This window comes from Helobdella robusta, assembly GCF_000326865.2.
Source record: "Helobdella robusta unplaced genomic scaffold HELROscaffold_12, whole genome shotgun sequence".
Taxonomy (NCBI): Eukaryota; Metazoa; Annelida; class Clitellata; order Rhynchobdellida; family Glossiphoniidae; genus Helobdella; species Helobdella robusta.
This window is the reverse complement of record NW_008703664.1, coordinates 4130881-4158487: the sequence shown is the minus strand read 5'-3', so window position 1 is coordinate 4158487 and position 27607 is coordinate 4130881. Positions and strand designations below refer to the sequence as shown.

Below are 27607 nucleotides of genomic sequence, written 5' to 3'. Positions count from 1 at the left end.
TGTCTTTTTCTTTATATATATTTATATGAGTCTGTTTGCATGTTACAGATTATATTACACATCACAATACAATACAATACAACACATTACAACACATCACAATACAATACAACACATTACAACACAACGCAATACAACAAAACAATATAACGTTAAATTCACCTTTCTGTTAATCATGTTATATAATATTACAATCCCAACTTTGTTACTCTTCATCGGAATGGGATAGATATCTTGATAACATCTTCAATGCTGATGCTTGTCGATTGATACGAATTCTCTTTCATATAGCTAGGCTTGATATTTTAAGAAACTACAATGAGACAAACGATTTATGAAGACTTATAATTACAAATATTTATTTATTTATATTATAATTTTCTATTTTATTACAACAAATAATTATTTATATATATTAATTTTATATTCACGTCATTTCTAAATTTTCGTGATGCTAGGCGTGAATTAATATGACCAATTTTTAAGTTAGTTTGATTCTTTAAGAACCACACAAAATTTGAATTAATTAATTAACATCAATTGATTGCATCCATGTGAATGTCATAGTTTTGAAAAATAATCAAAAATTATTGTATAATTATATAACTATTATATTCTCCCATTTATGAATTTTATTTATGTAACAATTTAGCAACACAAACATAGTCTGTCTGGCTGTGTACGGTTTTTATTACCACTTTTTTGCCAGAATTTAATTTATTTTTCTACATTAAAATTTGTTTTGTGATCAAACAAGGTTTAATATTTTTAATTTAAATTTTGTTTTACTTTCCATTGTTACTTTTTACTGTGGTGGACGTTAAAAACATCAGCATAACCACTATACCCCTACCATTAATCATCGTCGTAGACAAACAGACAGACAAATAGACAGACAGACAAACAGATAGACAGACAGGCACTCACGTCCAAACGGAGCAAACGATAACATCAGGCATTTAGGAGCTTCACCAAAACAATTATAGACAGTTCATGTCGAAAATGACTTGACACCATTTAGTAACCAACAGTGTAATTTAATGTATTTGCGTGCGTATGTTTGTATACAACATGTGTTTATATGCAATGTATGTATTTTTTGTGTATGTTTTTGTTTGTGGATATGTTTACCGATACCCTTATGAATATATTTCTGTGAAAATTAACAACAATGTCATGTTAACAACAATGCCGTCCTTTGTGGACCTTTTTAGTAATTTTAAAAAGTTAAAGTTTTGAATTCTTTTCAAGCACCAATATCTTTGTGTTAGTTCGTTTGTTACATAAAAATTTATTAAGAAGTAGTTTCTTAGTCATTGAAAATGAATCCCATTAAGTTAATAAACTCACGGGACAACTGCAAATTACTTGGTTACACTTTTTTTAACTTATCACACAATTTTGTGTCAATTTTTCTATTTAAAACGCTGCATATAAAAAACTGTGTTTCAATGCATAGAAAGTAATTAGACAATATATTCTGGCTGAATTTTTAGCCATGGCCCCCGTTCTCCCATTAAATTCTCCACCAGGTCCACCAGTGAATAAATTATATCAGCTGCACTAGCTATAGATGAAATATTGTAAAACGAGCATATGATGTCGTCGTCGTAGTAGCTGTGATAATAGTGGCAGTAGATGTAGTGTAGTAGTAGTAGTAGTAGTGGCATCTATAATGACGTGTCTGTTGTTGAAATCACAAATTGATTAGTCTGCTATGAGATAAATTTTAATGGTTATTTACTGTCAGGGCGCTAATTAACACATACTAAAACAATTTGTGCATATGTGTGTATTTTATTTTTTCAAGAAGTAGTAGTAGTAGTAGTAGTAGTAGTAGTAGTAGTAGTAGTAGTAGTAGTAGTAGTAGTAGTAGTAGTAGCATTAATAGCCTTGGTAGTAGTTTTAGCTGCTATATAAGTAGTAGCAGCAGTAGTTGTTGTAGTGATAGTACGTAGTAGTCGTAGTATTAGTAGTAGTTGTTGTAATTGTGGTGGTAGTAGTAGTTGCTTTAGAAGTAGTAGATATAGTAGTAGTAGTATCCATGGATAATTATCCTAATCATTTTACTTTTCTAATGAATTATGTCCTGATACATAGTAGCCCTCGCTTGACTTTGCCACTTGCCACAAATAAGATATTTACCATTTATTATTATTATTATTAATAATTTAAAATTATTATCATCTTGAGATTTCATTACGAAACAAGAAACTTTTTGTATATTTTAAATACAATATCATAAAACTGCAAATACTATAGCTAAGCATCATTGATGAAATTTCAGGTGACATCGATATTTAATTATTTGGTGGTTAATCGAAACATTGATTTTATCTACAAATCGCTAAAAAAAACTTACGAAATATCGACTTTCTTTCTAGTTTTCCCAACAGAAACTTGGATTTTTTGGGTATATAAACCTACTTAAAATTGAAAGTCGAAAATAACACACACACGCAACACACACATTCACATTCCATTACATTCATAAGCGTTTCCTTTGTGCCTGTGTATCAACAAATTAATTTTTATAATCTTATAATGATTTTCATGATCTGAAAAATTAATTAAATAAAAAAATTAGTAAAGACTCTTTAGTTTCGTACCAGTGTTTTGTTAATGACATATATAACATAAAATCGGTTAAATCAGATTATGAACTGTGTACATCAGGCGTGAGAGTAAAAATTTAGGTGTCCATTGCACTCGTCCTAGGTTCAGAGTTGTATAAAGCTATCGTAAATTAATTGAACTGAAGTATATGATATCATTGTAGATAAACTTTTTTGGAAGAAAATTCCAAACATTGTGAATTGAATTTGAAAAATGTTTCCTAACCGGTTAGGAAACCGGTTTTGCGCCTTGTTCACTCCAAGTTGGTGGTCCAGTGATAGGTGCATTGGTAGTCAGATGGTAGGTGAAGCCTGTGTTCAAGTGGTAGGTGAAGTCGGTGGTCAAATAGTAGGTGAAGTCGGTGGTCAGGTGGTAGACAAAATTGGTGGTCAAGTGGTAGGTGGTCAGGTAAATGAAGTACTTAGAAATTTCAAAAAGTTCTTAGTTTTCAAGATCTCAGTTGCGTGGCACCCGTTAATGAAAAGTCAAGAGGGTTGTCAAAAGTATAATTGCTGTATATTGAATTATTGTTATAACTATATATCGAAATCTACTAGTAAAAAAATGGTTATTGGAATGGGAAAGCGAGGTGCAGCTTTCAAGAATAATTTTAATAATAAATGCTATGCTGGATAAAGCTATGAGTGATATTTTTCTTTGTATAATCGACTTCTAATAGCTTTAAGGATTGTGAACTAGCGATGTAAGGAAAGTTAAACAGTTTACAGTAGCGTTGTTTAAAAAATTATTTTAGTTGTTATCTTTAGCATTATCGTTATTATTAAATAATGTTTTGAAACGTAAATATTTTTAGAAATAATAATGAGTATCTTAATGTAAATAAATTCAATAAAAAGATAAATATATACATGCGTACACACCACATACACGCACATTATAGAACATTAATTATATATTTATGTATATATTGTCAGAATATTTTTAAAGTGAATTATATCGAGGAAACAGTTTTGATGAATTTTCTGAAAAAGCCGTGATAAATATTTATTTAATCTATTTTAATACAGCATTTAATTATAATTTAGTCATGAATAAATATATTGAATAATTTTTTAAATACTGAGTCAATTTATATTAAATGATCAATAATTTAATTCTAGAATATTTTTTAATTTAATAAAAACGCAGACATAGTTTTGACAAATTTTGTAAAACAGCCATGTTAACTATTTATTAAATATATTTTGATACAGCGTGTTAACTATAATATTAAAACACACGCTTTTAACAACTGTTGTAAAATTGTCATTTAGTAAATATATTTTGATACAGCGTATTAACTATAATTTTGCCATGAATTAATATATATAATAATCTTTAAAGCACACAATATTGTGTCGATTGATGTAAAATAATAAAATATTTTTTGTCAGATTATTTTTTAAATGAATAAAAACCGAGACACGGTTTTAACAACTGTTGTAAAATTGTCATTTAGTAAATATATTTTGATACAGCGTGTTAACTACAATTTTGTTACGAATAAACATAGTTAATAATCTTTTAAGCATACAATATTGTGTCGATTGGTGTAAAATAATACAACTTTTACTGTAAGGATATTTTTTAAATGATTTAAAAACACAGACAGAATTTCTTTAACGAGTTTCGTTCGCTAACATTTATTTATTCGATCAAATAAAATCAAAACTTTTTTTTAAATTAAAACAGGTGTTTTAAATTTGCATGTGTTTTATGCATTAATGATTTCTTTAACTTCTTCAGTTTTTCCATTTCAAATCAAAAGTATTTCGGCTCTCCATATTTATTTGTCGTTGTTCATAAAATTTGAAAATCACATTCATAAAACTGGTGTTACGGACGTTAAAACTACTGCAGGCCGGCAAGCAAAAATAAAAAATCGTCAACGTTCCAACGAATCAAAAAAACCTTAAATATCGATATATAAATACAAAGCATTAATCAATGAATTTTTGTGGTGCTATATGTGTGTACACAGAATCTAAAAAATAAAATTGATACAACTGTAATTATTCCAATGAAGAAACATAAAAAATTGCCACTAATTTTCAATTTCAAGCAAACACACCGACCGTCCTATTCACAAATTGTTTTAAAATCATCATCACTTTACATTCATACATTGTGTCAAATCAGTACTCCAAATTTACTTAAATTTGATTTGTATTTTTATTAATCAATAGTATCAATAGTAATCCTAATCTTTTTCTTGCTCTTGACTTTTTTCTGCTTTTGATACTGTTAATGATACTATTCTCTTGAGACTGCTAGATCATTCTTTTAATGTTTATGTTTTTGATTTTTGTCTATCTTAATTTTCTTCTTATCTCCCTTATCGTTTTTCCACTGTTTTTATTTATATTCTATTCCTCCAAACTACCTCGTATTATTAATTAATCTGTCAGTCAGTCAGTCAATCAAAAATCTTTTGCCTTTTCTTGATGATCCTACTATTCTCCTACTTGTTTTTTATTATTTTTATCTAGGATTGATTAATGTAACTCGCTTTACTATGGTCTTTCTGACTCCACAATCTACCCTTCAAGTGAAGCTTTTAACTCAGCTGCTCGTGCCCCTTTTCTCATATATCTCTTGTGCCAGCACCTATAACAATTTTTTAAAATTTGTACAATAATGTACAAGTCTCAATCTAAATTATCTCCTAAGTACTTATCAGATATATTAATTAAACCGAAACGCTCTTGCTTATGGTCGTCTTGTTCTCACTTTTTTCCTAACTTGTGTTAAACACTCTTATGCTAAATCTGCGTTTGCTTTTTCTGACCCTTTTCTCTGGAGGTCTCTACCTTCTTCTCTAACTACTTTTCCATCACTTACGAAATTCAGAACGGATCTCAAGAAAGACCCAACTGTTTGTAAAATTCACGAAGGTGCGCTGTTGAAATTCGCGGCAATAGCGCCTTAATCAATCAAATAGTTCCTAAAGCGCTATTTCCGCGATGTTCAACGGCGCTCCTCGGCAAGTTTTTTTACAGATAACAAAATTTATTAAAAAATTTTATTTTACTAATCAACCTTATGCAGACGATTTTATTTACTTATTTATACTCCCTTTCCTCCATCCAGTCTAATCTCAATAGTTTTCTTCAGTCTTTCTCTTGTTATCGCTTGGTGTGAAAACATGTTTCCTAAATTAAATCGTTTTAAGTAATATTTTCTAATGTTTCTAAACACTCTATTATTATTCCTTCTATTATCTCGCATTATTCTAACACTTGATTTTTCTCATAAGTTTCGTATCTAGGCTTTATCTTTGATTCTAGCCTGTATCTGATTAATAATGTTGCTAAAAGTTCTTACTGTCATCTACGTAGAATAAAACAAAAATGAAATACTCCAAGCTCCGAATAACAGAAAACAAATAAACGAAGAAAAATTGAAATGACTGACAAAAATAAGATGGTGAAAACGATGAAAAATAACAAAACACAGAAAAAGATGGAATTCCAATGGAACTGATACAAACATGAGAATCAGTTGCACTTCAAGAAATGTATGAAATCTATCATGAAAATGTGAAAAATGGCCAAAAGGACAATGCAAGTCATTACCAATTATGTTAAGAAAAAAGGCCTGAAAATTGTAATAACACTAGTTTTTCACGTTTGCAGAATTACGTTGGCTGACTTGAAAAAGGACTAGAAAAATTACAACATTTAAGTGAAGAGTAGGTTTTAAAAAAGACATAACAATAACCCAGCGTTTAGACTATTTATAGAAAATGGAAGTAGTAGATAAAAGATCTAACATTGTTTTAACAATTTCACGAAGGCATTCGACTCACATTCGTTTGGCAAACATTGTTGGCAACTCAAAAAGAATCGGAAAAACCTGTCAAAATATTAAAAGGATTCAAAAATAATAAAAAAAAGACTTGACAAAGAACTAGGGACTGAATCAAAGCAAGAACTTAAAGCCAACATGATAACCCACCATTACTGCTACATTATCAGAAAAAGCGGTGGGAAAATGGAAACATTACTTTCTGGTGGAATATTGGAGACAAACAATAAAAGATCTCAGGTTCTTTGATGATAATGATCTATAAAAATTCAGTGCAGATGCTTCGCAGGAGCTGATTGATACATATACATTAATAATAACTTAATATACATAGATTATTACAGTGAAATTTTCAAAATTATATAAAAACCGTGAACAAATCGTTAATCGACTTGATATTTGAAAATATTTTAATAACCAATATTCACAACCTTTAATATAGAGTATTGGTAACACTAACAGCTATCTTTGCTTCAGGAAAGAATGTACACAAAATTAGCATGCACATGTTGACAAAAATTTTTAAAGTTTAAAAACGGGTTCCCAAAACAGTGAATTGTACGAGTCTAAAAACGCAAACATTTTATGTGCAATAAGATAAAGTGACAAGTGACAAGAGATTATTCGATGCGTGGAGTTCATTTGAAAGAATGTGTGCATGATTTGTAACATAAGTAAAAAACAAACATGAAATGAGAATGTACACCACCTAACAAATTTAGAGGGACACTATATCGCGAAAACAATTTGCCATGTGACGAAATGGTCACCTTAACAATGAACTGCCAGCGTAAATATTGATTTTAAACTAAAAGATTTAAAAAACTTGAATGATAAAGCATTAAAAGAAACATTTTGAACTAAATACAGATAAATCAAAGAACCGTAATAACAGGATGCAAATCGAAATGAAATAGTAATAAATTACTTAATAAAAAAACACTAAATACTTAATAAATTACTTTAAAAATAGCTGAAAATCCGTATCAATAAAAGACAAAAACGGCCCCAACAAAAACTCAGCAACGCGAATATATAAAATTGTACATTGATAGAAACACCACATTGTTATTAATATTTCATTCTCATTGAGTTCATAAAAAATTGTGCCCGATGTTAAAAACTGCAAAATCAGTGTTCAAGTTGGAAGCCGAGGACAAGGTAGAGGAGAGCCATTCTGACGTACATGCCATTTTCTGCTTGTCTGAAGTAGCCGGCTCGAGGATCTGAATCCACTTCAGTGCTTTTGTTCAACACATCAATCAATATTAACAGATCATGCAATGTTTAACGTTTACACATCATGCAATGTTTAACATCAACACATCGCACAGTTTTTAAAATATCTGCAAAATAAAAACATTTTTAAAACTAACCTAATTTCATTAACTCTCGGCAAGGGATGTAGAATAACCATTTTAGTTTTGGCTTTGGACATGAGGTTTGACGTGATGATGTACTTGCCACAGACCTGACCATGCAATTGGGACGAGTTTAATGGTTAACGTATTAATGTTATATAATTTTAAATACAATCCATAAAAACTAACAAAACTAGCCTGCAATAACATATAAAAAATGAATTAATAAGGTTGTTTAGTTTGAAGATGTTTGAAAAATGAATGCCGTGATAGGGAACCTTGTTATATTCATCTTCACTTTCAAACCTCTCCTTCTGGATGCGAGTCATGTAGAGAACATCGGTTTCCGGCAACGCCTCTTCCATCGACGACATCAATCTCTGTTAATGCATGAACGTTTCATTTTTATGAACAACGCATGCAACGTAATCGGCCTAAAAATATCATTAGCGGCATAACCATTCACGCACTTTAACTTTTTTCATACAAAAATTTAGCCACCACAAAACGCTGGTGGATAAACAAACGCAAATGACCTGACTCAATCCTGCCTTCTTCACATACTCCACCACTGACTGAGGCATTTCGAGGCCAGGAGGTGATATGTAGATGAGATTGCAGTTGTACCTGGTCAGCAAGCGAGCCAGTGAGTGCACTGTCCTGCCATTCTTCAAGTCACCCACCATTGTTATCTGTTCGTGAACAATCAATCAACAACATTCTACTAATGTTTTGTTTTTTCTGTAAACAAATGTCAAAGAGCATTGTATACACAGATTTTAAAAAGGCTACTCAAGACGAATATCATAGGAATAAAAAAAATTTCAAGACCACTTTAACATTGACATGAAAAGCTTTCAAGATAATAAATGAAAATACGACAACGAAAAACTTTTTGCAGCTTTGCAATGAAGTTTGAATTATTTCATTTTAAAACACGTTAAAACATTTCATTTCAAAATACAACAAGGCACAACGCCTGTTATATTGCTGTAGCTTCACCGGGAAGTTTGAATTGTTTCATTTTAAATAATTTATATTGTCGTTTTTATAAGAATCGCAAAACTTAAGGTGCATCATCAGTTTGTATACCGAGGTGTTAGCTAACTACGAACAATTTTAATCAATAATTGGGCGCCTCTGACGCTACTAAACGGGCGCTGCACAAATGACATGAACATCATTATCGTTAACCCTCACAGCAGCTCCCTCTGTAGTGATTTTCAAACACATTTATGCAGGATGCGCTAACATTTTCATTTAAGCAAAACTAACAAGCGATATAACTTAACGATGTCCTAATCATTATTATTAATAAAGTTGTTCTTATGACACGAAGTAAGGCACGTCGTGCTAGCTAGACTGCAAGCATTATTATCATAGCGAGATAATGTAACGGTTGAAGGGGCCAGCTCGTGCGTCGCAGTGACTGGTTCAATTTCAACGAGACATCAATTTCAACGAGACATTTCGTAATCGCGCATAATTTGTGTGATGCTTGTTTGCACATGCTGTGCACGTTGCTGGCACCTCTGACATCTAATTTGAAGAGAACAGTAAAAAAAGATAAGTTACAGTCATGTTGGTAACAGTTCCAATCTCCTCTCTGATGGTGAAGATGTCGAGAAGTGCTTGCGTGGGATGTTCGCCTGTGCCGTTCCCTGCATTGATCACCGGCTTGTCGCTGACCAGAGATGCTTGCTGAGTTGGTTGGTCGATGAAACATCGTCAATTGTTAACATTCAATACATTGAAAACTAAGCAGATTGAAAATAGAGTGACGTAAGTGATGACGCGATGGCTCTGTACTCATTAATGAAACAATCATTAACACAGATCATTAATGAAACAATCATTAACACAGATCATTAATGAAACAATCATTAACACAGATCATTAATGAAACAATCATTACACAGACAGAATGTAAATTATACAGTTATTTAAAATAAAAAAAAAAATAATAGCGGATTTGTAGGAACGAACTTCAACGGCATTTTTCTGAGGGTGTCTTATTACGATGACGTCAACATACCCACTCATCATGCGCACTGTATCTGAAAGTTAATCAATGTGGCGGCAAGTCAGTTACGTCTCTCAATTCACTAACGTTGAACAGTTCATGAAATCGATTTAATAACATTGAACAGTTCATGAATAAAATTGAAGTTGCGAAATTTTGCTAGCCGAACCATCTACAGCCATATTTAATTTAATTTTGACGAAATTTGACCGAATTTACATCATTTCAAGCTAACTGGTATTTCTAAACACACTCTCATCCAATACATGCACTTGCACATTCAATGCACAAACAGCCAACACATACACAAAACTCATGCACATAACTCATGTGTATGCAACAACACACAACTCATGCGTATACAACAACACACAACTCACGCGTATAAAACACAACTCACGCATATAAGACACAACTCACGCATATAAGACACATACACGCACATCCAACAAATGCCCACACAACCTTCGAGAGTTTCCCCCTTCTTGGTGGAAGAAGTGAGTTCGTTGAAGGAAAGTACAGATCCCCCGAGCCTCTGCATGGCAGCTGTAAATGAGTAGCAGGTCCGCGTGCTGTTCTCGTAAAACATCGACGCCATCACCTTGCCCTGAACAATTCATTTCATTTTTTACATTCAAAAAAATCATACAAGTAATCAGCAGTTATGGAAATAATTAATTATCAAAAATTAAGAGACAAAATCAAACATGCATGTGGCAACACTAACTTGTAATTTTGGTTGGTACGGATTTTGTTTAAAATCATGAGCTATCGTGAAGATGTGAGTCAGCTAAGAAAATAATATCATATTAAGAACGAATTTTATTAAAATTATTAAACTATCATTGAAGCATATAAAACATCCAAAAAATGTTCTGAAAAGTTCTATTTATAATTCATTTGGTTCAGTGCTCAAACAGTTCTCAATGGAAAAAATTGAAAAATTAAAATGGATATGTAGATTAAAATGAATTAGCGAATGCACACAATGTTATAATATTTTGACCAACATGTCAATAAATACAATTTATTCATATTTTCACTTACAACTAATATATCAAATTTATTTAATTAAAAGCTAATTTCTAACATTAGAGACTAACAAGAAAATTGTGCATGGTGCATGTACATTCAGCTCAAATTGCTTGATATAAATTTTTTAATTTTGTAATTATTCTCTACTTTGTTTGATTTTTACCATTTTAAACGTTAAAAAATCTAATCATTTGAAGCTTGTGAATAGCGAACATTGCAAACGCAAACACAGACACACATAAGCAAAATAATAATAAAATATATTATAAATAAAGATGTTCTAAATGATGAAGACTAACAAGATTCCTTGAAAACATATCCACAGACAGAACATGTTTCTTGTGCAGAGATATAGCGGTAGATGTTAGAATGGAACTTTGAATTCTAGGCGACAGGAGTGGTAGTGGTGGCTTGAAGGCAGTGTTTGCAACTTGGTCCAATGCCAACAAGCCAGGAAACTTTTCATTTTGACTGTCCAATCCTATCGTCACGACACAAATAATGATAACAATAATCTTTAAAAATGAGATGAATCTAAAAAATTATTCAGACATTTGATGAGGAGGAAAAAATATAATCAGACAGGATTGAGAGCTAAAAAATTCGAATGTTCAGAATTAAAATAATAAATTCCTATTAAAATGTTTCAAAGAGTTACGATGTTGTTTCAATTTCAATGTGCAAAAATTACGAAAATAAATTCTTCTGTATAAACAGTAGATCACATTTGTTATACAGTGGGTTCCTGCACAACGGACTTAATCCGTTCTGCGGGGAAGTCCTTTATGCGAAAAGTCAGTTCAGCGAAACATGAATTCCCATATGTAAATTGAAATAATTGGTTTCGTGCCGAACTAAAAATCGAAAAAAATGGGAAAAAATCAGAGAAACAAGTGAAGCACAGTGAACTCAATCAGTTTTTTTTTCACTTTTCAGAAATACTTAGCAGCAAGTAGAAAAGCAGTAAAAAGTGCAAAAACTAAGAAAAAGTGATTTCGAGACATTTCTCTTAACTTCACTTTAACTTTGTTTAAAAAAAGTATAAGTTTTCTTTCTGAATGTTTTCATTTGATTTTGCTCAACTGCTATAGAAAAAAATTGATATCTTTGAAAAAAAATGGCGATGGCAGCCATGCACGAAATGTTCGATTTTTCGTGCGATTCCGCGCAAAACGGACTCCTGTATTTCGGGGGAAATTGCGGTCCGTTCTGGCGAAAATCCGTTGTGCGAGTGGTCCATTCTGCGGGGACCCACCGTATTTAAAAAATAAAAGTTGGGACCACTTTTATGTCTAAAAATTTTCATGTTTACATTAATTAGTGTCTATAATTTCGTTATTGTGTAACATTTAGAATGTAATTTTAAAACGATGTTTCTGTCAACGTAAATTAACAAAACGCCAACTTTTTCGTGTAGTCTCAACAGCCAACACCCTATCCTCCCTTTTGAAATGCTTCTTCTCTAACGACGACCCACTCAACTGACGAATTCTACCGCCGCCTTCTTGAGGCATGCATGCTTCCCTTGCTGTTTCAACCAATTTTGTTGTCAATGATTTGTCGACATCTACTGGACAAGATTTCACATTTTTTCCAAATCCATCCTCGGCCACAACCTGCATTTCAGTGAAACCGTACAAATGAAAACAACGAAAGAGTGGAAGAATAGTTTTTAATTTGCACCTTCATTTCTAACAATAACAGCTAAAAGTATACAACTGTCCAAACCTCTCCATCAATGAAGACCACTTCTCCCTTCAGGACGACTCTTTTGACCATGCCCTTCACTTCAAACCCAGCAAATGGAGTCCATTTGGCCTTTGAGTGCTTGGTCATCTCTGGAATGGTCCATTCTTTGTCCATGTCCACCTCGACGTAAGTGTTTTCTTGTGTAGGAAGTTTGAAGATGCGTTTCGGATTAGTGTACAATTTTGCAATTAAATCCTGTCACATGATTGGATGAAATGGCAAAAAGATCCGTAACATAAAACTTCATGGTTGCAGTTGCAATTTAAAAAGAATAGAACAAACATCAAGAGTGAGTCTCTCCTCGTTGACAGCAGTAAGAAGCAGAGGCAACATCGTCTCCAAGCCTGGAAAACCAGCAGGTGCATTCTCACTCAATTTCTCTTCCAGAGTGTGTGGAGCTAGTAGCGAGAAAATATTAATGACCAGCATTAAATCATTGAAGAGTTGTTACAAATTTATTCAATGATTGTCACAAAATCTAATTGCGCAAATCAGATCATCATAAACATTAAAAAGTAATTAAGTACCATGATCAGTAGCAAAGCAGTCGATGATGTTCAAATTGTCCCACAGGGCTTGTTGATCTTCAGGACTGACGAGCGACGGACGCACTTGGCTCTTCTTATCCCCCAACCTCAGTTTCGAGTCCTCGGTGGTCAGGAACAAATGATGTGGCGCCACCTCGCACGTGATGTCCAGGCCTATCCCTTTCGCTCTTTTAATTAACTCTATCTGTAACGATAGTCAACAATTTTTTAGCAAAAATTAAAAAAATTCAGAGCATTCGCTAAGAATTCAACAACTATTTTCTTAAAATGAAAATTTTCAAGAGATGCAAAATTTACAAACTAATTTAAATTCTACTTTTCAAAAATAATGCAATGAAACGAGAAACATCTATCTGTAAGTTATAATTAACTAAAACTATTGAAACCACAGGAATTGTTGTGATTAGGCTCAGCAGGCAGTGGAGTTGAGCAGCAGGTGTCAATCCCTTGCTCCCACCACACACTTATCAGAATATAGTCAGAAACAGAATTTTTTTTCTTCACAAAAACTTGTTACCAGCTAGGAATTCCAATGTTTTTCGCTGGTTAAGTCATAATCTTTTAAATTCTATTAAATAATAATAGTTATTGAAAGCGATAATTTATTTTGGAAAACTTCGCAGTGATGGAGCTAGTCTATCAAAAGAGCAACTTAAATGCAGCAGCACTTGCAGTTTACAAATTGATAAATGTTTAAAACTGTTTGCGATCCCCATTATCACTAATAAAAGAATGCATTGAAAGAGTTGAAAAACCTCTTCCTTCCTGGCTACGTGACAAATGTGGACGGGTCGCTTGTAGAGAGTGCATAGGTACAACACGGCTGCTATCGTCTGCTTCTCCGCATGAACACATATCAAACTGTCCTGAGGCCAGTTCTTGAAATGCTGTTAATTGAGATAGAAATAAATAGAACAGATGATCCACGTTGAAAACAAAATAACAAAACAGCAGAACGCACGTCATCCCATGTGGAGATTGAATCAAGTTTCAGTGTGGTGTACGTGTCGTTGAGGTACATCTTGAGTGCCACAGCTTGACTGGACAGATGTGGGATGGTCAGTGCATTTGAACTGTTTGCCCCAATGTACAGACCATAATCACATTTGGATTTTTTAGCACACTGTCAAAAGTTAAAATGATTTTAAAAATTCTGTTTAATAGTTATAAGTTTTTGAAATTTATTTCATAAATAATTTCTGGTTAAAATCTCTTTCCATGTGAAAAAAATGTTACACTGTTCATTAAACATCTTCAGCATTTCTTAATCCATTCCAGAATCTTCCAGTCATGTGACTTATCATTAGTTCTCCCATATCAACATCAATAATTTACAATATTATTCCATCTAAATTCATCTCAGCTTTCAAACTTTCATATGAAAAATAATAATAATAATCAATTCAAATGAAATTATGGCCGGTAAGAATAAATTCTGACTACACATTTTTTATGTAAATCTTTGAATGGAGATTGTTTAAACCGGAAGCAGTTCAGGAAATAGTTTTAAGAAGCAGACCAAGCAGACAAGTGAGTTCTAAAAGTCATCTTACTCTTTTCTAAACCCACGATAATTAAACAACATTAATAATTTAATAAAACAATCATTGTAGAAAGACCTCTTGGAAAAGACTGAACGTTTCTGGGTCGGTGATTGCAGGGGAGGTGTTGGGCATGCAGAGTACGATCGTCACACCGCCTGCCAGGGCTGCCGAGGTGCCCGATGAGAAATCTTCCTTGTGCGTCCCACCCGGCTCCCTCAAATGTACATGAACATCAATCAAACCTGTCGTAGCAGAGATTATTTATTTCATAGTAGCGATCAATCATCTCCTCAAACACAACCTCGAAAGAGCAGCGGTTAGAACATTTACTAATTCGTGCGAATTGAAGAAAATTATAATTATACCGGGAAGACGGACGAGAACTTTTGAGGACAAGCAGTCGATGACAGTTTTCACGGAAGGGAGGTCGGTCTTTTGTTCCTTCAGGTACTGGATAGACTGCCAAACGATGAAGATTTATTATCATTCATGTACTGCATGTACATAATTAATGCCGTTACCACTGAATATATTTAGCGTCCGTAAAACACTACATAAGAAGAGGTAAATTACCTGAATAAGCAGTTTAGTGCATTTGACATCGGTGATGAGAGGCACTGAATAATCAACTGCCATTCGACGCGTCCTGTAGCCCTGAAGAGTGAAAAGTAACGAAATCAACATCTATGATTCAAGACATATTAAAGTGCACAAAATAAGCATCCATGCTCATATATGATAACTTCATACATACTGCATTCACAATGCAGCAACAACAACACACGTTTAGACGACATTTTCCCCGAGATCGGGGGTTGCCGTTTGGCTACCTATGATGAAACCGAAATACCCCTCGACGCCATCCACATCTGTCACTCGCCTCAGTATCACGCAACTCCGCTTTCACTTTGTCCTTCTCCACCTGCTCTCTCCATCCCAATCGCGGACGACCTCTTCCTATCATTCCTTCAACCTCGAACTCCAACACTCGCCTTAATCCCGACCCTTTCATCCCTTCTCAACACATGCCCATACTACCGCAATTTCGATCTCCTTATCAATGTCACAATGTCCTCATTCAGTCCCATCCTCGACATCAGCTCTGTACTACTCCTCCTATGCTTCACTTTAACCCCACACATCATCCTCACCATAGCTCTTTCAGCCCTCTGCAGTACACTTTCCTCCTCTCTCCTCAACACCCAAGTTTCACCACCATATACCATCGCTGCTCTCACACACATTCACAATGCATGATAAAAAATATTTGAAAGAATATACAAATCAGGAGATTTTTTTAAGGTGTACACCAGTCCATGACAGGAAGTAGTAAGTAACCTGTGTTGTGTATGTAGACGAGTATCTAGAACCTCCCTCTCTGATGGGCAAGTTGACCACCAGGTCCAACTTGTTGTCAATCATCATGTCTACGATGGAGTTGTGGTTGAACGAGGCCCCCTGATTTGCAGCTTCTTCAAACGGCCAGTACACTGCTTCCACCTTGATGCTGTGAGCCTCGTAGAAATCTGCAGTGCCACTGCTCCCGTACAACTTGTAGCCCAACCTGTCCAGTGTTTGTATGGACTCCAACAACTCCATCTTTTGCTGTAATGTTCATATAAAACATGGAAGGTACGAAACATTAATTTATTTATTTCTTTTTGAACAGGATTGCACAAAAACAACCACTGCAAGCTAGGACAGGCTAACAAAGAATAGCAAAAAAGCCAAAAATAAGAAATGAAAACATTCGTGGAGAGGCATTCAAAATGATGTAAATGTACAAAAAACTCATAAAAACGAGACGTAATAGTTACCAAAAATATGAAAACAATAACTAAATAAACGAAATTAAATATGTGACTACAGATTTACATACACGACTTTACACTGTCATCATTATTATTGGATTAAAGAATCTTTTACAAAATTATGTCCAATAAATTAAATGGATTGAAATGCCAAGTGATAAAAAATTGGAACAATTCAAGAAGCAATCCCGTTAAATCGAATCTGCATATACATAAGAATGGATGATCAGTAATTACAAAACATTTGAACATCCAGCATCAATCACTCCTATTTTATTGGTTTGGCGATAGATCTGATTGCGTCTAAGAAAACTAATAAAAAATCAAAAATAATAAAGTTATTTGTATAAAATCACTTTGTAGCTTCCAATAGATAGTAGAATATTTTTTCTGGGAATTTTAAATCCTGAACTGATAAGTGCCTTGAGGTAGGCCTCGTACTTGTTCTCCCCAAAACATGCCACCTCCCCGGTGCTGGCCATCTCGACGCCCAACAAGACGTCTGCCCCCGTCAGCCGTGCAAATGAAAACACGGGAACCTACGATGCAAGTCATTTAATTGATTAAATTATTCATTAATTTATTTATTATAGCATCCAAATTATTTAGCTCCGTAGCTGCTGGCATTGGGATGATAAAATGGTAGAACACTTTGAAACAGCTAAATGAAAATTATTTGTAAATAAAAAAAAAAGGAATCCATTGGACTGTCCAAAATGGAAGCAGCAATCAACACAAATGAGTAAATAGAATTTTAAAAAATGTTTGAAACCTTCACTCCAACTTTGTTCCTCTGCAGCTTCATGAGGTCGGTGGCTGCTGGGTTCTCACCCATGATCACCTGAGTCGCCAATGCAATAAAGTCAAACTCAAGGGTTTTAGAGACAAAAGGAAATGACCTTGACACTCGAAGATTGCATTCGATGACTTTCAATTGATTATCCTGTGGACGAATCGCGTCGTTGTAAAGGTTAGTGAGCCATTGAATAAAATTAATAAAGAGAATCAATCAATAAAGAGAATGATTGAAGAGGTTAAGAGAAAAATATTGCAAAATGTACACCTTAGCAATGATTTGCAAGTTAAATGGACCAGAAACATTGAGGCCCCTGGCTATCCGATAACATATCTCCTGGATCTTCTCCATGGTCTCTTCATTGATGTCCTGTGGTGGAGTCATAAGGGAGGCATCTCCCGAATGCACACCAGCATTTTCCACATGCTCTGACACAGCCATACACAGAACTTCTCCTTTCCTGGCCACAGCATCCACATCTATTTCCTGCAACATGTATACATTTCATTTCATGTACTTGCACTCGTGTCCCTATCAGATCAACAACACTGACATGCACAGCAGCATGAGTTGAGCAGGTTTTCCTCACTGTATAGACAAGAAATGCAGAAGCAGAAAAACAAACCTTGGCCTCTAAGATGAACTTGGAGATGACGACTGGATGTTCTTTTGAAACATCGATTGCCTTGGTCAGGAAGTTATCCAGATCGTCGGTGCTGTATGCCACATTCATGGCAGCCCCGCTCAAGACATACGATGGTCGAACCAAACATGGAAAACCCACAGACTCGCACCAAGCTTTAGCAGTCTAATAAAGTTCATTAGATATTTTTAATGATGTGTCTGATGTAGAAAGAAAACAGCTTATTAGATTATTCAAACATTTTGATCAAAATGATTAATCATCAACTTTTTATTGAACCTACTCTAACACTAGAGTGCAATCATAGTTCAGGAAACATTTTTAATTATTCAGCAGTAAGTAAGGTTAAAGGTGGATTGAAATAATTATTATAACCTGCAGCTGTAACTTCTAAATATATGGAACAAATAGGGGTAATCATAAAAATCAATTTCTATAAAATGCAAATAATTTTTGGACAAAATGAAGTTCTGGCACTAACTAACGACTTTAAAGATGAAACAAAATGACAAGCGAATATACCTACCATTGAATAAGAATTAATCAGATCAAAATAAATTCATCTCACAGAAAACTTTTGAGTACAAATTGCTTGTAATAAAAATTATAATTTTTTAATTTTAAAACTGACTTCTTTATCCGTCAACTCTTTCCAAAGAGGTTGAGAGATTTGTTCGTTGTCTAGCATTCGAGAAAACTTGAATCTGTTTTCAGCCATATCTATGTTGTCAGGACTCGTTCCCAGAATCCTCACCTGGTTTGATGAGATTTATCAACAAATGTTCACATTGAATCTCGTGAGTGATTGATGCAACGAAAGACGAATGCACAACAAATCTTTACAAACTTTCTTGCGATGTAAGTCCATGGCAATGTTATTTGGAATCTGTCCACCCACTGACAATATTATGCCGGTTGGATTCTCCAGGTTATAGATCTCCAACACAACCTTACAAATTTTAAAAAGTTACAGCACTGAAAATGTAGCTCAGTGACTTTAGAATTCTCATCTTTATTCCGGAGAAGTATTAAATGAAGCTGAAAAGAGTGACCAACCTCAAAAGTGATTTCATCAAAGTAGAGTCGATCACACATGTCATAGTCCGTACTAACAGTCTCAGGGTTGAAATTCACCATTATCGTTTTGTGTCCCAACTAAAGGAAAGTTCAATGCAAAGGTCATTGAAGTGAACATAAGTGAGATTAGCACATAATTCAATTGCAGTAGACTTCAACGAAATTAGAACATATTTTAGGCAGACTCCATGCTACCAAGCATCAATTTATAAGCATTTTCAGGTTTCAAAAACTATCACAAATTGCTTGTGATTAGTATTACAATTTTTAAATTGATGACACAAAACAACTCTTTCAATGCTTCAACAGTCAATCTTATTGCTTTAGTGTTAATGAGAAATTTGCAAATAAGATTAATAGTCGGTCATGAATTCAGAACGAACGGACAAGAACAACAAAAAAAGAAGACCCACCTTCCTGAGCTCCTGTATGCACCCCACTGAGCACCAATCAAATTCAACACTGCTGCCAACTCTATAAACTCCCGAACCGAGGACCATGACGTGCTGTGCGTTGAAGTCGACATCATGTTCGATTCCACTGTAAGTGAGGTAGAGGTAGTTGGTGTGGGCAGGCCACTCTGCAGCCACTGTGTCGATCTGCTTCACGCATGGATGGATTGAGAACTCCTCCCTTTTCATACGTATCATCATCTCGGTGCTGCAACCGAAATGTCAAATAAAAAATCTTCTAAATGAAACAAGTGGGAAGAAATGACGTGCTGACGTAATAATAATTAATACAACAAGACATAATAAACAACATTACCTTTTCACAGATCTGGCAACTTGCTTATCTGAGAATCCGAGTTGTTTTGCTTGCAAAAGGATTTCCCTTGTAAGGCCCTTCAACTGCACGAATCAAAAAGTTCAATCACCTTAACAAGTTAGCAAGTTACAATGGATATAAGTGTTCCAAAATAATGAATGAAATTGAACGAAAATTTTGAAAATAGCAAAAAAACTTGACATTAACATTTACTGTCTAACAAAAAAGTTAATTCAAAGACGGCAAAATCTAACGCAAATGTGACTAATATGCAACTGAGTTCAATCTTATGCAAGGAGGAGAAGGAGACATGCACAACATAGTGTATAGTTGACATATGTCAGCCTATGCACAGAGCATATGACAAGCAGGGATCTGTTTGCATTCGAAGTCAGTCACCACAATGCAAGACCCAATGTCTTGGGCCTGGTGTCATCATCTTATTGCCCAAATATGAAATTACAGTGTGATGATAAAAGCAATGTGAAACGAACCTCCAAGCTATCAATAAATTTATGAAAGTTTGCAATTTTTCTGAATTTATGAAGGAACCATTTGTCAATCTTTGTGAGTTCGTGCAGACGATCATCTGTGTAACCATTCCTAAAACTGGCTGCCAGCACAAACATTCGCTGGTCGGTCGGGTTTTCCAAATCCTGACAGAACGAAATTAACAAACTGAAAATTTAATTAATTTTCACAGAGCAGAATGTCATCTGCTTGTCATTCAAGTACGATTCGCAGACATAATAAGTTTAAATTAAATTAGAGACAAATAATAAAAACGTGAATGAAAACTTTTGCACACTCAAAAACATGTTGAAAATGTTATAAAAATTGACAGGCACGAGAAATTCAAACTCGTGAGAAGAAAACAAATGGAGTGAGACAAACTGAAGCAGACAAGGACATAAAAATAAGAGAGAATAAGTAAGACCGAACAGTTGAATTAAGTTGAAATAATTGAGTAAATAATGTCAGAACAAGAAACCTCGTCATTTGCAGTCTTAATAGTTGGATCAAAGCCATCCACTTGTTCATCGACCATCCTCAGAGCCTTCTGAAATGCCTCTTCAAATTTGCGACCAATTGCCATGACTTCTCCGACACTCTTCATAGAGCTTCCTATCTATCAGCACACAAAACATTGAAGAATTTGTATGAATCACATCACTCAATTAACTAAAAAAGAAAATTTTAAAAGTCAAATGAAACATGTCAAGTCAAAATTCCGAATCTGACTTTTAGATAACATAAGAACATTAGTACCAACCTTATTATTCACTCTCGGGAATTTCCTAAGATCCCATCTAGGAATCTTAACAACGCAATAATCCAAACTGGGTTCAAAGCAAGCAGTCGTGGAGTTGGTCACACAGTTTCTCAGTTCCCTCAGTGACATGTTCAATGATAACTTGGCTGCTACGTAAGCCAGTGGGTAACCAGTTGCCTTGCTGGCCAGTGCAGAACTTCGAGAGAGACGAGCATTTACTTCTATTATGTAATACTGGATTAAATATAAACGATAATAATCTCAAATTATTCAATTAAAAATATTTTCTTGAAAACAAAAAAAAAAAATTGCCTCATGCGAGTGTGGGCAAAGAGCAAACTGCACATTACATTCGCCAACAATTCCAATGTGGCGAACAATTTTAATGGAAGCAGTTCGAAGCATGTTGTATTCATAATTGGTGAGTGTCTGACTCGGAGCTACAACTATTGACTCTCCTGTATGAATGCCCAGAGGATCAACGTTCTCCATGTTGCACACCTGTGTTCATTTTTATATTCATATGTTCAATTCAAATTTTGAATTTGCTCCACACAATTCATTTATCACTTTGCTGCCCTAACGGGTCAGGGTACGCAAAGTTTTTAAACATAATCTTCGTTTACCATAACCCAAACGACTTCAAAATAATTCTCAAAAATTATAAAATATTTCAAACGCCATAAAAATAGGATAAATATCTAACAGTGAGGCAGTTGTCATATGCATCTCTGATGACTTCGTATTCCACTTCCTTCCAACCCTTCACAGATTTGTCGATCAGCAACTGACTGGTGTGGGCGAAGGCCACTGTAGCTAAACTAACCAAATCTTCTTTATTCTCTGCAAACCCAGATCCAAGTCCTCCAAGAGCAAACGCCGCCCTTATCAGAACAGGGTAGCCTATCTTTTCTGCTGCTGCTATTGCCTGATCACAAGACAGTTTAATAATTTCATAATCGCGTAATAAATGCAAGATGGTTTTATATTTGCATGAAACATGAAAAATAATAATTTAAATAACCAATTTATAATAATATTAGTGCACGTAAATTAGGCAAAATTGGAATTTTCATCAAAGTTAATGTTTAGAGATGAGTGTGTGCATAAACTGAGAGAAAATTGTATTCTTATACACATACGAATATTAAGAGTGCACCATAAACAAAATCAAAATTACAAAAATTATTAATTTAAGAAGGCCAATAGACAAACCTGCTCCAAAGTATCAACTGCCTCGCACGGCGCAACCTTCTCCCCAATCTTGAACATCTCTTCAGAGAAAGTTTTCCTATCTTCAGTCCATTCAATGGACATGACAGGAGTTCCAAGGACATTGACCTTGTATTTGTCGAACACGCCAGCATCATTCAACTTGACTCCACAATTCAGTGCTGTCTGACCTCCGAATGACAACAAAATCCCATCTGGTCTCTCGTTCTTAATCACCTGGAAGTTTATTAAACTTAGCTAAATAACTGCAGCACAGTTTGAAAATTTCTTAAAATTATAATTCAATTTTAGCAACTTTAATCAAAAACTCTGCTCTATTCTAACATAGAAAATTTTAAAACACAAAATTAATGATTGAAATCGGATTTCAATGTTTCACTCTATAAAACAACTGACGACAACACAAAAAGATGATAAAATGGAAGAACAGTAGAGGAACCTCTGTAACATATTCTGGAGAGATAGGCAGGAAGTAAGTTTCATCAGCCATACCTCTTGACGTCTGCACCGTTGCAATGTTCGGATTTATGAGGACTGTATGAATGTTCTCCTCTTTCAGAGCTTTGATGGCCTGCACGTAAAATGTAGAGTCGCACATGCAAGCGTACTATAAAACATTGCAAGATCATACCATCTGTTATTTTGGTGTCATAAAAATAAGCAACTAACAGTTCTTCAAAGCGAATACTATAGGTATTTTTTATTGTTGCTGAAATATTATTACAGTTTAATAAAATGTTTGTTTGACAGTTTTTTTAAGTTTATACATTTAATAAAGTGCAATTATTAAGTTCCTTCCTGTCAAAAATTAGTTTAAAATAATTTAAGCAATTGTTGCAACAATCAGTCATAATGTTACTTCTGAATATTTTATAGAACAGGCATCAGTATTTGAATGAACATTGTTTCATCATTTATGCCATTTTGTTTAATTTTGTTTAATATTTATTTATTCATTCATTTACTTATTACATTTCGACTTAGTTGCTTTTCCATTCACAAATTAACTCAATAACTTATAATTTTCTTATATATATATGTCACTCATCTATTACCAAACCTCATTGTAATTATTTTTTCATTGTATCATATTGTCATATTGCATGTTGTAACCGTGTGATTTTTTTAAAATGTAAAATAATTATGTTTGCTCACAAAGAATTATTAATTGTAAATTTTTTAAAAAGTGAAAATAAGGATGAACAAATGGAAGAAAAATGAGAGCAGATGAACAAAAGATTAACAGGGCAGACCTGAGAGCCAGAGTAATCAAACTCTCCTGCCTGACCGATTGAGAGGCCCCCACTGCCGAGAATCAAAACTTTCTTCGGACGAACGAAAGGAACATTCATCTCTGGAGGTTTGAATCGAATTTTCAACTGTTCTCTCAATGATGGCCTGGAAGGATAATTAAAAAAAATAATTAATAAAATCGAGCAAAACAAATAAAAAATTAGAAAATATTAGCAGCCCGAAATTACCCTTCCGTTTTTGAGCGTTGTTGTTTGATAGCATCAATGAAGACATCAAACAACATCTCCAGATCTTCGGGGCCTGACGTGTGCTCTGGATGGAACTGCACACTGAAAATTAAAATTTTTATTTAGATGCACTTGTATTTAAACAATTGTTATGCAGTTTATCTATCAGTCGAGATCACAACTGCATGAATTGAAAAAATCAAAAGTTAAATTAAACTTAAAATTAGCTGGAACACTGTTCATAAGCCAACAACGAAAAGAAACATCTGAATACATGCAACAGTATAACGGCCACCCAAAACATTCTCTTAGATAAAAATGTTTAAAGAGATGGTTGATCTTATATTTCAGATTACTAATAGCTTGAGGAAGATCAAATCAGAAAAAAAATTTCAAGTTCGGTTTGTAACTCCCAGTGTTTTAAACATACCCTCAACAATGGAATGATTAGTTTGCTATTTATCTGTTGTTTATTTATTAAGGGTGTTATATATATTTCTATCAAACAAAAAAAACAACAGAAAATTCTACATAACAAGACGAATGTTGAAACGATTTTACAAAATAACCTTCTTTAATGATTCAAGAAGTGTTAAAATTCTGCTGTGAGCAATCTTATCGTCAAGCAGATTAAATTTAGTTGAATAAATCCAAGTAAGATAAAAAAAAGTAGCAGACCTGAAGAATGGCTTCTCGTTGTGAATGATGCCTTCATTTGTTTTGTCATTTTCATTTATAAAGAGAGCAGACCAGTCAGAAGATAGTGTACCGGCATCTATTGCAAAGCCATGGTTCTGTGATGTAATGAAACACCTTCCAGTATCAACGTGAGTGCAGGGCTGATTGTGCCCTCGGTTGCCATATCTGCAGGAAACCACCCATCCCATCAATACAGTCAATTGACTTTAAATAACATAACATGACAACAGCACAAGGTGCAAATTATATTTTCTAAATATTCTTGCATGCAATATTAAAAAAGTTCATTAAGAAGCTCTAAATTAAAATAAAGCTTTGCTACTTTGCTAATTTTATTGCTCTTGAAACAACAAATTGAACTAGGAAGAAGATATAACAACTTGAAGGTTACAATGTGAAAATGGAATTCAATTACTTCATTTTGAACGATGTTGCTCCAGCTGCCAATGATAGCAATTGATGTCCCAGACAAATGCCAAAAACGGGTTTGTAATTTTGTTCCTTGAGAACCAATTTCATATTTTCTACAAGTTCTTTCAACAACTCAGGGTTTCCAGGACCATTACTTATGAAGAGGCCGTCATATTCTAACAGATATAATATTTAGTATGAATAATTTTTATATTTTTATACTTATTTTATGAAATTCAAAAATAAATTACACAATAGATGATGTTATATTGTTGATAAAACAATACATGGAGTTACACTACAATGTATGACATTATTGAAAAAATTTGTCTTTTACAAAGAGAGATGAACCTGCACTGGTGAATTTATAATTCCATGGCACAACTTTAACTGCGAGACCTCTCTTGCACAAACATCTGATCTGGTTCAGCTTGATTCCACAATCAACTACCAACACTTTCAATGGTGCATCTTCATTGTAGAACACTGGATCCTAGTAAAATGTTCAGCATGTAAAAAAAATGCTAAAGAATCAAGCAAAACACATGTATAGCATTGCTGACAGCAATAAATTTAAAATAAAACACTTTTGCCATAGAAAACTAATTGAAAGTTCAGATTTAAAGAATAATAATTTTAGTATAAAAAATATATCAAAATTCAAATATAAACACTAAAAAAAAGCGATTAAGTGGTCTCTATACAACATTTGTTCTTATTTCAGTTGTTAACAGTAGAAGGGCCTTTGAAAATAAGTAAACCAACAAACCTTGATAGAGACAAGATCTACTAAATTGATGATGTTCGGATCAACAAAAGGCACACTATCAGGGTTCTTTCCTTTGCCTATAACTATCTAAAAACAATATTTCAATGACTTTTGATTAATTTGAAAATTACAAAGAATTAATAATATCACTTCAAAATTAACATTCAGTTTTCATTGTGTCATGATATGTGCTAAAACACAAAAAGACAAAAAAAAATTCACTCCAATTTTCTGCTTTTACTAAATGGATAGCTTTAATCAAGACTTATACAAAAATTCTAGTGGGGCAGCAAATAGGGATAGCAACCACAATAACATTTATAATTTATTTTGTATCTTTAAATAACCCATTTTGTATCTTTTGGACTGAAAAGTTATTATCACCAATTAAAAATTCCAATATCCAAATCAACTGTAATTAAAAGCACTTTACTTTTCCAAGCATGGTTCCTTTTTCTCTGATTTTCTTAGTCAGAGCTCTTGTGTCGATGCCTAGTAAAATTAAACAAACAACTCTATTACTATTTCAATAGAAAAAATAATAAAAAACATAATTTAGTGAAATATATTAAAAACTAACCAGAAATGGCAGGGATTGATTTTTCACAAAGCCATTGGTTGAGTGACTTTACGGCTTGCCAGTGGCTGAAATGGTCTGTCTGATCTGCTACAATTAGAGCTGCTGCATGAATTTTTGTAGATTCGAACCATCTAAGAAGACCAAACTCATCTTTATCCTCATTTGGCACTCCATAATTTCCAATCAGTGGATACGTCAAGACCAGAAGTTGTTTGCAGTAAGAGGGGTCAGTCAGGGACTCCACATATCCCACCATGCCAGTTTGGAAAACTGTGGTGCAAAAGCAAAGACCATTTTTTTTCACATAATAATCCAAAACCATAATTATAATATATGATGATACCAAAATAATTATTTATATTGAATCAACTTGAAACATGACAGTTTATTGGTTAAAAAATATTCTTAAATTATTTTCAATTTAAGAAACAAATTTGTTCCAACCTACTTCCCCGGACACATCCACTGAGGCACCAAAAGCATCACCATGAAAGCAACTGCCATCTTCCAAGTACAAAGTGGCAGACATATTTTTTTCCTATGGATCAATTGAAAAGATCATAAAAAATTTTGATGCAATACATTGCAATGCCCCAACTAATCAAATAAGAATAAATGCATTAGCATATTTAAATTTGAAAATTATAAAACCTACAAAAATGCATAAATTTTAAAAAAATTAATCACAAAGACACTAACAAGCCTATAACTTTTGTATTCTCAGTTGCGAATAAATATTCACCACAAGATACAGCATCCCAGCACTCATACAATTACATTGAATGGCAATGATTATTGTTAGAATGTGAGTTATTTTGAGATGAGCTGCTTAGTGTGCTCAGTTGAAAAACATTTAAACACCATGTTTCAAACTTCACTCAACTTAAAAATCAATTAGCAGTTAACTCCAATATTTGGCTAAAGTCTTTGTAGTGATGAACGAACGAATTAGCCAAAGGTTCTTATTTTGTCTAATATATTTGAAGTAAAACAGTTGAAACAAGAATGTTGGTAGGATTGTTACAGCCATATTTCACAACCATAATATAAGCAATATGAGAATGGCAGAAGCTTTAATAATAGAAAATAGAAACCCGACAATAAATATCCAACAATAGGCTGTAACAATCTTAGCAACAAATAAATTACTCACACAGAGAAACAATGGAACTTTGAGTTACTTTGTTAAAAATACTGTAAATACCAGATGAACAATGTACATATAACAATATCACAAACTCTATTACACCGATGATGGTAGACAACGTAAGTTGTCGCACGTTGGCCGACAAGATGGCTCAGTGGTTCAAATGCAAGTGGTGTCAAACATCTCAATGGCTATCATATACTTAGCGTATATGATGTGATGCTTGCACATGCACA

At 33.7% G+C, this 27607-nt stretch overlaps 1 protein-coding gene across 1 annotated transcript; it reads right to left on the bottom strand.

Moving 5' to 3' along the window:
* Nucleotides 1-6820: 6820 nt before the first annotated feature.
* On the bottom strand, nt 6821-26753 carry HELRODRAFT_186717 (hypothetical protein; the record flags this gene model as incomplete). The annotated part of the gene is made up of 44 exons (XM_009013775.1): nt 6821-7666; nt 7800-7894; nt 8063-8164; nt 8321-8476; nt 9360-9485; nt 9771-9841; nt 10273-10414; nt 10535-10597; nt 11142-11323; nt 12248-12458; nt 12571-12786; nt 12874-12989; nt 13119-13323; nt 13895-14026; nt 14101-14262; nt 14759-14925; nt 15049-15142; nt 15257-15337; nt 16022-16288; nt 16851-17033; nt 17267-17437; nt 17558-17776; nt 17916-18098; nt 18565-18687; nt 18781-18882; nt 18990-19088; nt 19424-19670; nt 19779-19861; nt 20273-20434; nt 20770-20907; nt 21052-21285; nt 21397-21552; nt 21758-21979; nt 22267-22500; nt 22724-22855; nt 23538-23609; nt 23810-23867; nt 24444-24629; nt 24880-25051; nt 25227-25368; nt 25645-25731; nt 26078-26136; nt 26225-26494; nt 26669-26753. 44 exons carry the CDS (start codon nt 26751-26753, stop codon nt 7555-7557), a joined length of 6519 nt encoding a protein of 2172 aa, XP_009012023.1. The 3' UTR covers nt 6821-7554.
* Between the last annotated feature and the right edge of the window lie 854 nt (nt 26754-27607).